Here is a 16,785-nt window from a genome sequence, read left to right as displayed (position 1 = left end):
ATTTCAAGATCTATCTCAAGATCATTGGTCTTAGAGTTGATTATTTTTGTATGTCAAAAAGCTCCAAATGTGTATGCTTGAAAATTCCCTTGACTGAGGCCTTATTACTTGGTTAAATAAATGTCTTCTCTTGAATGTTAAAAATCTCACAATAATATTAAACATTAGTTATATATTTGTACATGTAGCACAATGCCCAGCTTTTCCCATACATAACAGAAAGCACTTTCATGTCATGTACTATATTGTATTACAGTAGAAAAGAACTAAGCTTATTGGAGAAACACGAATATTTGCACTTCCTTTTAAGTGAGTGTACACTAACTGCTACCTTCTGAAATGAAGCTTACATTTACACCTGAGTACATCTCCTGTGTGCGACGCGGGTGGTGCTCTGGGTTAAACCACAGAGCCTAGGGCTTGCCGATCAGAAGGTCGGCGGTTCGAATCCCCGCGACGGGGTGAACTCCCATTGCTCGGTCCCTGCTCCTGCCAACCTAGCAGTTCGAAAGCATGTCAAAGTGCAAGTAGATAAATAGGTACCGCTACAGCAGGAAGGTAAACAGCATTTCCGTGCGCTGCTCTGGTTCGCCAGAAGTGGCTTTGTCATGCTGGCCACATGACCTGGAAGCTGTACGCCGGCTCCCTCGGCCAATAACACGAGATGAGCGTCGCAACCCCAGAATCAGTCACGACTGGACCTAATGGTCTGGGGTCCCTTTACCTTTTCACATCTCCTGTCAGAGAGTATCATAATATGATACTAGCTCAAGCTGAGATAGCAGTATATTGAAAACAGTTGTTTGCCCAGTAGGAAGAGAGGTGGAAACGTAAGCTTATGTCCTTCTAGGGAAACCATTTATAGATCAACACTCCCTTTTCAAAACTGGTTTACAGTGGGATATAGGGAGACGATATTGTGGGTGGGGTAGGGAGTCAAAAGGTCATATGACAAGGTTGGATGCACAGTTTGTGACCCATCAAGCCAAATCCTGCAATTTGCCTGCCCTGCACGGAAGCAGACTAGTGGCTCAGCAGATTCACTGCTGGTCTAGGAATTCAGAAGCAGAGGGGTGTTCTCAAGCACTTGGCAAATCACAACATGCTGGCTGATAGGCTGTGTTGAACTCGATAGGTCATACTTATGTACGTGCATTGAGCTGAGTGTGCAGTTTCTTGGATTGTGACCTCATTCTTCATGTTCTTCGAATGAGAGCAAATCCAGAATTACTCTTTAAAAGGAATTTATTATTTGAGCCTCTTAAAAGTCCCCATTTGTGGAGTGCTTTCCCCAGGGAGGCTCGCCTGGTGCCTTCATTACATATCTTTAGGTGCCAGGTGAAAACATTCATCTTTTCCCAGGCCTTTGGCTAATGTTATGTCTTTTTGCGTTTTTATATTGTAAACCACCCTATGATCATGATCCTCAGATGAAGGGTGGTGTGTGTGTGTGTGTGTGTGTGTGTGTGTGTGTGTGTGGTCACATATTTTCCAAGCTGCTGGTTCAAGTTATAAAGTGTAACCATGTTTTCACTATTTAGGAGAGAATTATAGAGCGATTAAAGGAGCAGAGGGAAAGAGATGACCGTGAAAGGATTGAAGAAATTGAATCCTTTAAAAAAGAAAACAAAGACCTGAAGGAAAAAGTTAATGCTTTGCAAGCAGAGCTAACAGAAAAAGAGGTCAGTCTTTGCAATTAATTGAATATTTGTATTGCTGTGATTCAAATTGCATAGTTTTACAGTCATAGAGTGAGATGTTTCAGTTGAAAGCAAATATATTTAAATAATTTGGGATGTAACATCTCCAAAGCAACCATATTTCTGGGCTTCCAACTTTTACATATAATTTAATAATGGCTGGGCTTCAAACATGCCATTCCGGGAAGAGAAACAATTTGGACGCAGCAGAGGCTTCCAGGAATTAAAGGTTACTTCATTTCTGTCCTTATCTTTTTACCTGTGCTAATTGTAGCTGTAACCCAGGAAGTCCCCGATTCAAAACTCACTTCAGCTATGAACTCTCTAGGTGGCCTTAGCCAAGGCATTTTTCTCTCCACCTCACCCCTTCCACTCTCAGCTGCAGATGGCCTTCATAAGACTACTGGCTGTTGTAAGGATTACACAGATAACACATGCAAAGTTCTTTGAATAATACACTGTGACATGTAAGTGATGACAGTAATGAGAACAATGTCACACTATTATTTTTTCACAGTCCATATAATTTTCACGCACCATAGGCGTAGCCAGGATTTTTGTTAGGGGCCAGGCACCTGCGCGCGTGCGGGAGCTCAATTAATTGAGTACTTTCCACGCTTTTTTGTGTCCCCCTCCCCTTGGCTACACCCATGCTGAGCCCTACCATCCTGGGCCTTTGAGAATTGATAATAGCAGTAAAGGGGAGATGAGACACATTAAGAAACACCCTGTTGGAAAGAACCAGAGACAAGCAAGCCTAAAGTTGTGCCACTGTGTTGGTTGGACCTATTCAAAACTATGACGATGCCTCTCAGACTTAATGTGATAGCACTAGAATTATGTCTTGCTCCTGGAGGCTAGTACTTGGCCATGTTTATGGGATTGTTATTTTGAGGCTGCAGTGGAAATATTTGCTGCTCTCTCTCTCTCTCTCTCTCTCTCTCTCTCTCTCTCTCTCTCTCTCTCTCTCTCTCTCTCTCTCTCTATATATATATATCAGAATCCATGGTTTTTCTACAACTGCATTTGCAAATGTATGTTCTGCTTAATGATTAATAATATTAGTGATGTCTTAATATTTTCCCGTTGTGTTAGTGCAGAGGCTGAGACATCGGCATAAATAGGAAGCCCCCTCCCTCTCTCCTGTAAACCGGCAGGTCTGCAAGTCCACATAGACATAATAAGCCCATCTTTTGTTGTTGTTGTTTAGGTTTAAAGTGGGTCCACTGCAATTGCTTAGAGAGAGAAAAGCCCCGGTAAAGAATAAAAAGAGGTTCACTGAACTTAATAACTGTCCGTGATCATCAGTTTTCTTTCAGTTAGGCCAGAAGCAGGGTAAGTGGGCCAAGTATATATACTGTGCCCACAGAGGTGCAATGCTCCTATGCTGTTGATTTCCTCTAAGCTTTTTGCAGCAGGGACTAAACATGGTGCCGGGCTTTCTACCCATGGCTCTGGAACATCACTGCAGCTGTGCTTTAGAGAATGGCAGCAGTGCACAGTCCCCAAGCCCACTGTAAAAGGCTTTGTAGGGATTAAAAAATGGGTTCTATGTTTTCCGGTAACCTTCTCTTTCAATTGTCTCTTTTATATATATTACATGTATTTAGTCTAGCTTAATTGACCTCAAAGAACATGCATCGTCATTGGCTTCGGCTGGACTGAAAAGAGACTCCAAGTTAAAGTCTTTAGAAATAGCCATAGAGCAAAAGAAGGAGGAGTGTAGTAAGCTAGAAGCACAACTGAAAAAGGTAAATACTAACAACAGATCTTATTTCGAATGCATGCCTGCGTTTCTGCAGTGAAATATGTCATCTGTTAGTTCCAAGTCGAAACTACTGTTAATGAATGTAAATGTGTTTGTTTATTAAGCCTGAAACCTGTCGGCAGTTTTAAAATGATAATACTGTATTATTATTGCCATTTTAAAAAATTGTATTCAGCAGAAAAGCCATGTAAATATATACGGGAACTTTTTTTTTTGGATGTACAGCATATTTAATCACATTTAGTCTAAATGATTTTGTCAAAAATGATTTGGAAATCATGTTAGCACATTTCTACCATACATTGTTTCTCTTTCCTATGTGAGTTAGTATTGTGTATGTTCATTGTTGAAACACAAACTCATGGCATACTTCTTGGTTTCAGCATCATGTTTGCCTTCCACACCTTGTAAACGGGCTCATGTTGCCAATAGATCATTAAACCAAGGGCACAGTCGGGCCAAAGTTAAGCATATTTAACTCTCATTGAAAGTGCAACTTGGGAAAAAAAACACCTTTAAATTTGGCTGTTGCGTGGCCCAGACATCATTGTGGACAGGTGCTTGCAAAGTGATTAACTATATGAACATTAAACCTGACAAGGCAAAAGTGCAAGGTCCCATGTACACCCATGGACAGAAGATCATACTTTAGTCGTACAATCTTTGGTTAAGTCACAGGCAAGGGGAGAGACAGCCCAGTCCTCATATCTGGGTTGAATTGCCTGATCAGTGCTTGACAGTTCAAGATAGGTTGCAGCATGCTAAATGTCAAACAAACAAACAAACAAACACACACACACACCAGGGCTGTCCTTTCCATTTGGCTTAGTGGCACGGTGCACCAGGGCGCCTCCCCATCAGGGGTGCTGGGCTGCGGCACCCAGCAGCCCCCCGCGCTGCTCATGTTCGAGGCGGCAAGTGCGGCGCTGCTGCTGAAGCAGCCTAGCTCTGCCGCTGCCCCTCCTCCATCGCACTTGCAGGGGGCGGTCGAATGTATCCTTCGCCGTGTACTGTTCCTGCCACGCCCCCTCGCAACAGCAGACTTGCAAGGGGGGTGCGGTGGGAGCAGTGCCCAAAAGGGCTCCTTTCGGTGCGCTGTTCCCGCCAAGCCCCCTCGCAATAGCAGGCTTGCTAGCCACTGTTCCAACGGCACCAAGCAAGCGGGGGGGGGCGCCGGAGGGATTTTGCACCACGGCGCCGGATACCCTTAGGACGGCCCTGACACACACCCCAAAAGGTAATAATAATCATATATAAAGAGCATCAAGATGCAACCCCAAACAGTCCTAACTGGACTGAAATCTGAGATAAAACAACCTACCAAAATCAGCGCATTGCGCATAACATCCAGTGCACCAATGTAGGTTTACCATCCATACAAGTCAAGGAGTGTGTGTGCATGCTGCAGTTAAATTATGTGCTGCAACCACCTCTTTCACTCCAGCAGCTAAGGATATATTTGCACTTCATTGCTGGGCGGGTCTGACTCAACACCGTTTGCTGCCTGAAGCAAAGGACAAGATGGTGTCCCTTGCATTCTAGATGCAGAAGGTTACCAGGTTCTCAGTTGAACCTTACTTCAATGCTGCATCTGAAGACGGTAGGTTGGCTCAAGGGATGCATGGGCAACTGTGTGGCGTGCACAGCTTTGTCCCTCAGCACCTGCTGCCCAAGGTTGCTGTCAGCACAACAATACAAACACAATACGTAGGCTAATAGTTAGTAGAGAATATATAATAGAATAATGGTATCATTCAAATTATAGGAAGAAGCCCATCAAAGTTCTTATGTACAATATAACAGAGTGGTAGCGAGGACCGTCAAGCCGTGTGTTCAAAACAGATGTCTAAGGACAGTCTCTCAATAGTCTTTCAAAAGTTTCGACGGAAGACGTCTCAAAAGCCTCAAAAGGACAGTGTCTCCGGACAGTGTCTTCAAGGTTGTTGTCATGGCAGTAGTGGCTGTACTAGTGGGCTATGCAATGCTTAGCACATTAAAGAGCCAGATTTTCACAGAGGTAACAGATCTCAAGTTTTTATACCAAGTGTTGCTTTTTAAAAAACTGTATTATTCCTCAGCCATGTTTAGCAATATTCACTGGTTTGTGAGAAGAACAGGTACTTCTACAATGAAAGTTTCAAATTTGTGGTGCTAAACAGAAACATGAATTGTTATTGGTAATTGACCTCAAACAGTTCTTTTTAATGTATGTTTCATTTGGCAGCGTTGCTTAATTTTAGCTGAAATTCCAAACATTGTGTGAGAAGATGGTCATACAACAGATCCGCATGCTTAGTGTTCAGCCATTTGAACTTGTAGGAAAACCTAAGTTCGTGCATTTGGTTGGTAATGAAAGTGATGAAGTATTGATATGCCTTTGTTCCTATAGGTAGAGAGATGTTTTTTGAAACTTGCATTCCACAGTAGTGATGGGTCAGGAAACTGAAATATTTGTTAAAATTGGAAAATAAATTCCAGATGAAACTTCAAAAGCATGTTTTTAAATTTATCATTAAAAAAGAAAAACTTGCTTTTGGAAGTTGCATGTAACGTATCATTCCAACACACACACACACACACACACACACACACACACACACACACTTACACACTTACACACTTACTTTTTGATTAGTTTTTAAAAGAATAATTGAAATGATCAAATCACTTCAAACCACTTAAAGTACTTCTGTATTTACAAAAAGTAGCCTGACCTGTTTCTTGTTCTGTTTATGCAAAGAAAACTGGCCTGAAACTGACCTGTTTCTTGTTCTGTTTATGCAAAGAAAACTGGCCTGAAAACAGTAATCAGGTGGCATATGGGTCTGTAAGCTATCTCTATATAACAGATCTTGAACTTTTTGCATCGCTGGCTCTGGCATTTTGGGGCCTCTCAGGCATGGTATTGTCAGTGGCCTCCACTAACCTGGAAAAGTTGGGACATGCAAGTGAGAATTTCCTTAGGCTGCATCTGATTTGATATTCTGTGTAAAGTAAAAATGGCAGCATTATTTCAACCATGGGCCCTCTCTGGTCTTGGGGCCTTAACAGATAACCAACCTGGCCACCTTCTGGAACCAACCCTGATTTAAATTATGTGAGGTTTTGGAGCTAAACAGAATTTAAGCTTAGAGCTGTCACATTGATTATCCTACTTTTAAATAAATGGCATGAGGACTGGAACCTTGTTTTACTGTTTAGCTTCAATTACAATTCTTCGTGCCTCACCTTAATAATTAGTATGATCATCTTTCAAACAACTGCTGGTGTTTAGTTCCTACTGGCTACAATAACAGCAAGGTGTATTAAAGAAAGCATGTGGTATGCCGAAAGATAATTTGTAGAGGTTAGGGTTCCCTTTGCTATTTTCTCTGATTTTCTGCTAGTTCTTCTTTTCATATATTTTTGAGCTAGGAAATGGATGAAACAGGGAAACCAATTCACCAGCATCAAAATTCTTTCAGCTTTCAAAATGCCTTGCTGCTTTTCAAGGCCTTACCTTGGGGAAGGGAGCACAGAATCTATACAAGAGAACTACAACAAAAAGTGAAACTCACATATTTTATTACAGTATATTATACTTCCGTGTGCTGCTCTGGTTTGCCAGAAGCGGCTTAGTCATGCTGCCCACATGACCTGGAAGCTGTCTGCAGACAAACGCCAGCTCCCTCGGCCAATAGAGCAAGATGAGCACCGCAACCCCAGAGTCGTCCGCGACTGGACCTAATGGTCAGGGGTCCCTTTACCTTTATCTTATACTGTAGGGTTATCATATTTCAAACAGCTAAAATCAAGTCAGAAAAGTTGTTGAGCAGGCTTCCAGATATGTCTGGGAAATTCCAGACGTATGGCAACGCTGCTATATTGTATCTTGAAATCATACACACACACACACACACACACACACACACACACACACACACACAAACACACAGTATATTGCATACCTATTCATTTCCCTTGGGTAGAGGAAAAAACACACCATACTGTACAGTTAAAAATGAACGCTAGGATATCCAACTTTACAGATGACAGTCCTCTATATGAAGGGCTGTCAGCTCTCTATTTCAAGGTGTTGTCTATTTGATGGGCCTGTGGTTTAAAGATCAAGAATTATAAGAAGGGAGGGCAGAGCCCTTGAAGTTGCCCAATAGCAGATAGCTCCTGGACCATAGAGGTCATCTTGCCATAGTTGTCCCTGCTGTCTTGCAATGTATACCTATTTAAATTATAGCAAATGTTTCTAAATTTGCATCCGTGCACATAAACTGGCATGCAGCATTTTGTGCAAATCTGTGCCCTCTTTATGATGCATTTGCTCTTTTTTTGGGTGATGTAAGTGGCCACACTGGGCAGGATTATGAAGAGGGAGAACCAAAAATGCCATGGGAGAGATTCAGTTCACACATGGGATTCTGAGGCCTCCACTACCCATTAAAGTCTGCTCTGAAATTCAAGGAGGGACTCTTTGCGGCACTTTCTTTCAATGCAGTGAAAGAATCCACAACGGAGGGAGAAATCTGGACAGCTTCACTGCATCCGTGAATTTTCAGGAGGCTCTTTGGATCAGAGCTTAATAAATTAAAGCTTGCAGTGTGAAAGGCATGAGAGCATTAACAGAAAAATGCCCCAATGGATGTTCGTTTTATAGACATTTTGCCTTCATGAATGAAGAAGTCATAGGAATTTTCTTTGTTTAACGGCTGTAAGTAATCCTTAAGCCGTTTGTTCTCAAGTGGTCTCAGTGAATACCCTTGGTGGAGGCAGGTGTGGATTTTCAATCACTGGCATCCTGTTCAAACCCTTACCCCCCCCCCCATTCCCACCCCAGTGATTGAGTTGTCATGGGGTCATCATAAAGCTGAAGTCCCACAGGGTAGTAGGACTTCAGCGAGACTGCTCAAGAATAAGTGGTTTATAGCTTACAGCATCATTTGTTTTGCTTCCTTATATACTATTCCCCTTCAGAATGTCTTCCTTTTGTTCGCTGCCGCTTAGATTTCCTCACCACTACTGTTTGCCAAACTGTACTGTTCAGAATTCAAATAAAACTGAAATGCAGTTTTGTGTTAATATGAAAGGAAGGCCATAAATTTAATGATAAAGTTTAATTAATCTTTTATTATTACCATCTTTGAAGCTTTGGTGATAAATTGCAGCCTTGGCCAAAAGCACTTCTAGTGATTCATTGCTGGAGACCAGCACTTAATGTATCATCAAAAGTGGACAGCTTTCTGTATTTCATGGGTTATTTCACTTGAGAAAGGGAAAGTAACACAAACCTTAGATTTCTTACTCCAGCTATTCTTTTTTAGGAGCCAAAGTCAACATTTATTTCCCCCCAGTGCCTCTCACTTGCACTAAAGAATGTTTAGAAACTTAAATTTCTAGTTAAAATAAAATAAAATTCCGAGTTCTTCTGTGCAAATGTGCTGGATTTGCTGAGCTAATACTGTTTTCCTGGATCTTTCCTTCTTTTCCTGTCTGTGCTTCATTCCCTTCCCAACTTTGCAATGTAGCAAGCTGAACAGTTGTTCAATCAGATGTACAATCCAGTAAGTCATTTCAGAAAGTGTCCTCTGTAACATACGAAAGCATGAGGATCCATTTAACCACCACCATGTTGTCCTTCTTCCTCTGTGGAGCTTTGCAAAACAATGATGGCTTTATTTGAAATAAAGTGAGCTTGGCGGACTTTAAGGCTATTATATTTTCAAACGTTTGTGGGAAATTGTGTCGATTAGAAATTGGATCAGTACGTTTTGCGATCAAATTTGAAGTGCCTTCAGGTCCTCAACTACTTCAGTGTAAGAAAGCATGCAAATATCAGGCTTTGTTGTTATTTTACTGCTATACTCATGTAGTACTTCAGTGGATCCTTCAAATTAAACTTAAGCTCTGGAATGTTATTCAGAATATTTTAAATGAAGAATAAATAGTTACTGTCTATTTTCTTTGTGTTATAAAAAAATGCAGTGTGGTAGGTTTCAGGCAGCAGACAGGGAATTGCAACGTTGCAACATTAAATGTTCCTTATTGCAGCCTTTTAAAATGTTGTCACAAACACTTGAATTTTATTTATTAATTACGTTTTATAAACCACTCCCCCCCCCAAGGAACTCATGTACATGGTTTCCCCCTCACCAGTTTATCATCACAACAGCCCTGTGAGGTAGGTTAGGCTAAGAGACTGCCCTAAGGTCATCCAACGAACTTCATGGCTGAGTGGGGAATTGAACTCTGGTCTCCCAAGTCCTAGTCCAACACACTAATCATTACACCACAATGGCTTTCACAAACATACTTGCTAGAAAGAGAGAGCTTCTGATATCAATGGGACTTTCTCCCATAGAAGTGTACCCTGAGACCACTTATCACAGTGTGGCTTTTTAAAACAGGAAAATATACTCTTGCTGCTTAAGTTTAAATAATTTAGTTTTAGTTCCATGCAGTGCTTTTTTTTCTGGGGGTACGCAGGGGTACACATACCCGTAAACAGTTCGTGAATCTAAGTTTGGCCTCATTGAGGGACAATATTTCAATATGTGTAGGAAAACGAGAGTACCCCTAAATATTTTTTTAAAGCACTGGTTCCATGTATTTCAGCAATGTAAAGAATAAAACGTCCAATGGCACCTTAAAAACTAACACATCTTATTGTGTTGTGTGCAAGAACCTGCTTTAACAGATGTGCAATGCCAGAAAGAACACTCAACCCAAATGAATCTAAATGAATAACTTGACAGTCATTATAAGTAATTTGTGGAACACCAAGACACATAGATGATTATATATGAATGCATTACATAGATATATTGTCTATAAATGAAAGCTTTTTTTATATCTTAGTGACAGATTTACACTAATAAAATTATTGTACCTTTTAAAAGGCAGAAAGAATGTTAAAGCTGTGTTATAGAAACCTGTTTTTAAATTACATAGTGTTTTGTAATTGCAGGTGGAAGACGTCTCTAAGGAAAATTTCTGTTATGTGCAGCTAGGACATTATTCCTCTTCTTTATATTTGAGCAAATTCCACAGTTGTAATGAAAATTTAATGTCCTGGTGAGGAAATAATAGGCCTCATAAAACACACCACATTTATTTATCCAAAATTAGACTGTAATTCCATTTAGTTTTAGGTAGATCTTAAGTTCTCATATAAGGTCTAAATTTATTCCTACTTTGCCATATGTATACTTTTAGATAAGTTACCAACAAAACATATTGTATTTTGGCCAAAAAAAATAAAAAATAAAATAAAATCTGCAGCAAGATGATTTTAGTAGATGGGAAATGGGTGCAGTTGCTCTTACAGAATGAACTTCATTCCCCACCCCCATCTCATTGGCTTTACACATTGGCTTTAGTAAACCAGAGTTACCGTAATTATTTGTTATTGTTTATGGCCACCTGTCAGGGATGCTTTGGGGATCGTCCACACTTCCACTTATCCCGTGCCTCCCAAGTGGTTTTCTGCATGTCCTATGCTTTCTGAGCATGATTCTAAACAGTTTTGACTTTGCCCCATCAAGGTGCCAGGTAAAATCATTCCTTCTCTCCCAGGCCTTTGGCTCATTAATCAATCAATCTGTGTGGGGGTTATTGTTTCTGTTTGTTACTATGTGATGTATTTTTGTGTTTTTATATTGCAAACCACCCTGTGATCCTCAGATGAAAGGTGGCATAGAAATAATAACAGCAGCAGCAGCAACGATAACAATAATAATAATGATGGACAAGCAGCCTTTGTGACAAACCATAAATAGGTAACCCTTTGATTTAATTGAAGCCAGTGGAGCCTTAGTGTTGACTTCAGTCCATGTATGATATTACCTGGTGTATAATATGGACAAAATGAACAGACATTCCACTATCTCCCAGTCTAGATCTATTTTGGCCATAGCTTTCATCTTTACTGGTTTGTAGATGATAGTGTTTGAGGCAATATCTTTTAGAGTTCCTGAATTTGCCCTGAGGCAATTAGTACCTTGCAGGAACTATTTTTGTTCTACATTAAAACATTGCTATCCATTTGATAGATTATGTTTTTCCAGCTGTTCTGTGGAAATTGAGGACTTAATGACAAGAAACATGCAGCTCCTAAGTTCAACACTGCAAATACAAAGGAGGCAAGTTTAAAATTACTTCCTTCACTCAATCTGGGGTATTAACTAATAATGAACTGAACGTTAACATTCTTTCTTGAATTCCATATTATTTATCAATATAGTTTGAAGGATCTAACTAAAGTATTTTATTGCATGTCTCTTTCTGCTGCCTCATTCTATTTATTCATCATTATATGGCTCTTTTGACTCTTTTAAGTTAAGAAGTACTGTTCTTATGTATATGTACCATTGGCAGAAGACTAAACAGTGCCCATCGCATGCTAATTTATAAAGCACATGTTTTCAATTTCTTTGTATTTGGCACAATTATGTAATATTGGTGTATATAGTAAGTTTGTATGATATGGAGACATAACTCTGCTACTCGCTGTGCATGCAAGCAAATTAGGGTTCAAGACACCAAAACACAAAATGGGTCTTAGACAAGCGGTTGTATCACTTGGAGAGCCACTGCCCTAAAATAGGAAAGTATGTTAATAATCATTTTAAAGTAAAATTGTAATGTTATTGGATGTTTAATTAATGCAGCGACTTGAAGGCCAGTTCATTAATAAGGACTGACCTCTTTGATTCCTCCATATGGCCCCATCTCCTCCTATAAACCAGTGATCAGTGAAGCATGGCATTCTGTTTTGAGTATTAATTATAAAATAATAAAACATGTGACAATTCATATTCCAAGACATGGGCATACTAAGCAATTCAAGCCATATGTTCTATACCAGGCACCCCCAAACTTTGGCCCTCCAGATGTTTTGGTGTACAATCCCCATCATCCCTGACTGCTGGTCCTGTTAGCTAGGGATCATGGGAGTTGTAGGCCAAAACATCTGGAGGGCCACAGTTTGGGGATACCTGTTCTATACAGTCATTTTTTTAAAATTCTGTGATCCAGTGTGGTTTTATTCTTACACCCGCTTTCTATAAATATCTGGAAAGATGTAAGTGATATATTTAATAGCAATCGTTTAAAATTATGTATGGGTCTCCTTTTCTAGTAGTCATGATTCTACACTGACTGTACTGCACTAATGCTTCAACTCACTGGTGCTAGCATGGACAATTGAAGACTGGCAGATCTTGACCCCGAAACAACCATGCACTTTCTCCCAAGCCTGCTTCGACTGGCCACAGCCGTTGCAACCAGGGCTTTTTTTCCAGCTGGATCTCACTGGAACTCAGTCCCAGCACCACTCAGGTGGGTGCCAAGCCATTATAAGAGAACAAGGGAGGCATCCAGGGTGAGTTCCAGCACATATTTTTGTAGAAAAATAGCACTGGTTGCAGCCATTCCACCGGTACGTTGATGGGCTTGGCTACCAAGACTGATGTTGGCAGCAGCGAAAAAGAAATACATTCAACCCACACAACCGTTTATGGACCACACCGTTCAGTGATATAATCATTAATTTTCTCAGTTGTGTCATAGATTTGAATTACTGTACTGTACACTGTTAAGTTCATTCAGTGAATACTTTGTGGAACAACGAAGGTACTTGGAAATAAGTTGGAAAAATGTTTAGACCATCTTGTGCCTGTAAATAATTGCTGAACAGTCTTTTTTCTTTCTTTCATACCTTTTAAAATATGATGTGCATTGTGTTTTAATCCACATAATAGCATTATTCAAGGAACTGGTTAATTTGGTTGCAGGTGATCTGGCATGGCTTGCTGATTGAAGAAGAGTAGCTGAAGAGAAGATGGAGAGCTTAAAGTTCTCATCTTCCTGTCTTCTCTTCTGGCTTCCAAGCAGTTAAATAAGACATTCCGAGCAAACAAATAATTGAGGCTCTGTGCAGAATAGTGTGAATGGGCTTCCAACAGACATTTAAAGTGAATTCTTCTGTCCCTTGCTGAATTTTATTTTTCAAATTTATAAACTGCCTTACAGCCTAAACCAATTGAAGCCATGTAATATCATATAACAATGAGATACAATAAAAGATCTGAAAACAATTGAAACCGCTCCAACAAACTCTAAAGACAGGAAAACAACCTCTACAAGTACAAAATTAATAGTCTATAAATGACTGGGTCACACCTCTGGAAAAGTCTTCTTAAACAAAAATGTGGGTGACTTATTCCAGAGGGCTGTAGCTGCAACACTAGAAGACCAATTTCTTATACAAACAAAGTGTGCTGTCAGCGATGACCCATCTGAGGGGCACAGTTGGGTCAAGGCAGTCCATTGAATAACCTGGGCCCAATTTGTTTAGGGCTTCAGTTGTGCCCAGTAGCATATTTGCAGCCAGTGCAGCTCCCTCAGCAGAGGTGTTATATGGAGTTGTTATATAGCTGTTAAGGGACCCAGGTGGCGCTGTGGTTAAACCACTGAGCCTAGGGCTTGCTGATCAGAAGGTCGGCGGTTCGAATCCCTGTGACGGGGTGAGCTCCCGTTGCTTGGTCCTAGCTCCTGCCAACCTAGCAGTTCGAAAGCACGTCAAAATGCAAGTAGATAAATAGGAACCGCTACAGCGGGAAGGTAAACGGCGTTTCCATGTGCTGCTCTGGTTTTCCAGAAGCGGCTTTGTCATGCTGGCCACATGACCTGGAAGCTATACGCCGGCTCCCTCGGCCAATAATGCAAGATGAGCGCGCAACCCCAGAGTCGGTCACGACTGGACCTAATGGTCAGGGGTCCCTTTACATTTACCTTTATATAGCTGTTAGGTGTTCTATAGCTGCTGCAAGATGCACCGTTGGTTAAGTCCACAAGAAGCCTCACATAGGGTGCATTACAGTAATCCAGTCTTGAGGTTACCAATGCCTGGACCACCGTTGTCAAGCTATCTTGAGCTAGGAATGGCTATAGCTGACTTTCCAACCCAAGCTGGTAAAAGGCACTCTTAGCTAGTAGAGGATGCAGTGGAGGCACCAAAGTAGGTCATCTTTGTCACCTCCCACCACATATTAGACACAGTCACAGTGCTCTAACCAGTGTTCAATCAGCTTCAGCACAAGATTTCTGCCACTTGTCTTCTAGTCGTCTTCCAGTCTGTTTCATCACTCATAAGCTCCTGGTGTACCAGTGAGCTCCACAGCACCAAAGAGGGCACTTGGGAGCAATCATGTTGATGGCCTGCTTCATCTCCCCGTTCCAGAGTGTGACCAAGGCTCCAGCAGTATTGCTAGCTCTTTCCACTGGAAAATCCTCCAGAGCATTCAGGAATCCGTCAGGTTCCATAAGTCTCTGAGAACAGATTTCATTGGTTTCCCACCCCTGCACAGTAATTGCCACAATAAATCCAAAATGCACCATGGTCCAACCATGACAGCCAGGTAATTTTAAGTACACTGGATACATGACCCTTGACTGATGTGATCATAAAAAGCAACAAGGAAAGTCTTGTTTTTTTTCAAACAATGGTTATGAATTAGCTGTCGAAAGGAGAATGTGAACAAACCAGTGTAAGTTTTTTGTATGTGTGTTTGTTTGTGCATGTGGTCTCCTGGAGATCATTTCGATCCATTGAAAGCCCCTATTTACACCGCAGTATTTACAATATGTTGCCCTATTTACACCGCAGACTTCATTCAGTGTAGGGTGCTACAACATGTGAGTTGACATAGTTGAAAATAATTGATAATTCCTTTGGCACGAGGAGTTGGCTATATCTTGGCTAAAAAAAATGAAAAGCTGAATTTTATTCAGCCAAGTTACTTCAATTTATGAGATGAACTTCTGCACTTAACATTTTAAATGCACCATATAGTACTTAATCTACTCTCACGTTTATATATGTTTTCTGCTGAAAATGTATTCTGCCCAACAAATAGGATAATTATTTAGCCTTAATCCTCACAATCACAGTTGTCAAGTGTGCAATAAAAGTGCTTCAGCTTCCTGAAAACAGCTTTAGCCAGTTTACCAAATCACAGTTTCCAGGATGTTTTAAGGAAAACCATGGTAGGTTAAGTATGTGACATGTTGCAGATTCTTTCCCTTAAGAGCTGGCAGTGAATTACAGTGGCTTAACTCAATGAGTTTTAGAGGAAGACCCAGTGAGTCCTTTCACTCTTTCTTCAGGAATTCCTGGATTCTTCTCAACACCACCTTTCAAATTGTATGGTTTTGCTTTCCAGTATAATGACATCTTAAAAAAAAATTCCTACTTCCTTTTCCTCAGAGCTGTGAAGTTGCATCACTCACAGTTTGCCAATTACTTCTCTCCCACCTTGCTGAGGCTTTCTCTGCTAGCTGTTTTGTTTTCATCCCACACTGTGGTAAAAGCTCCCAACTGTGTGCCTCAGTATGCTGCCTGTTATAAGGCTGTTGCTGCTGTTCTTTGGCTGTTTATATACCAGCAAGGGTGGAGCTGGTGCTCCCATCACTCTCTTGTCTCCATGCCAGGCAATTTTCAGCCTGGTTGCGTTTACAGTCAGCTGGGATGGGGCCAGCAAGAATTGTAGATGCTGAGTCGCCTTTCAACAGCCCCTGACATGGCCATTAAACTCAACTATAACTTTGTGTGTGGATATGCCTCGAGTGCCTTGAACTATTATGGGGCCTACCATGATCTGTTGTAGGGATAGATGGCAACTTTCAGGTGTTGGATTACAATTCTCTTTGGCCCTGGCCTGCATGACCAACGGTCAAGGATGAAGAGAGTTGTAATCCAACAACACCTGGAGGGCACAACATTGGCCACCCTTAATCTATTGAGTAGACCTATGGAGGAGTCTCCCAGTGATGGTTATATTATTATGTTGGTGCTTTAAGTTTGTGGTGTAGGTATATTCTCTTTTGGTTGTGAACTGGCAGAGCTGGTCTCTTAATCTTCCGTTGTGAGACTTTTCTGCTGTTGGCTATGGGAAGGGTGGAAAGTCTCTTTTTATCTCATAACCAATAGCAAAAGCCTTCATGCATACACCACAGAGTTTGGTAGGATTCAGTGGGGTGTGCACAGAATTGCAATCCATTGGGAGTTCCAAGACCCTTTTCACATCATTATCCCCATGGCCCTTGAAGCCACGTCTTAATGGTGGATTACTCTTTGGAGTGACAAATCAGGCAGACTGTGATGAACACTCAGAAGTGCTTGGAATTCCATACAGAGCCCAGCCTTGTAAAGATTAACGGGTCAACTCACATACATTGCAAAGTACAACAGCTCCTGTTTATTTCAAAGGGAGCTGAATTGAACGTTATGGACATAATTCTCTAGGTACCAAATGGAACCTTGTT

The 16,785-nt window shown here is 41.0% G+C and overlaps 1 protein-coding gene across 1 annotated transcript in view; it reads left to right on the top strand.

Annotated features, from left to right (window-relative positions):
- ERC2 (ELKS/RAB6-interacting/CAST family member 2) overlaps positions 1 to 16,785 on the top strand; it is a 391,348-nt gene that overhangs the window by 226,523 nt on the left and 148,040 nt on the right. Inside the window, exons 9-10 of the mRNA XM_060271028.2 lie at positions 1,542 to 1,682; positions 3,311 to 3,451. Coding sequence (XP_060127011.1) covers positions 1,542 to 1,682; positions 3,311 to 3,451 — 282 coding nt within the window. The remainder of the gene's footprint in view (positions 1 to 1,541; positions 1,683 to 3,310; positions 3,452 to 16,785) is intronic.

The sequence above is a fragment of the Zootoca vivipara genome, chromosome 2 (assembly GCF_965207765.1).
Source record: "Zootoca vivipara chromosome 2, rZooViv2.hap1.1, whole genome shotgun sequence".
NCBI lineage: Eukaryota > Metazoa > Chordata > Lepidosauria > Squamata > Lacertidae > Zootoca > Zootoca vivipara.
Note: the sequence above shows the minus strand (reverse complement) of the source record. Positions and strands in the feature narration are given on the sequence as shown.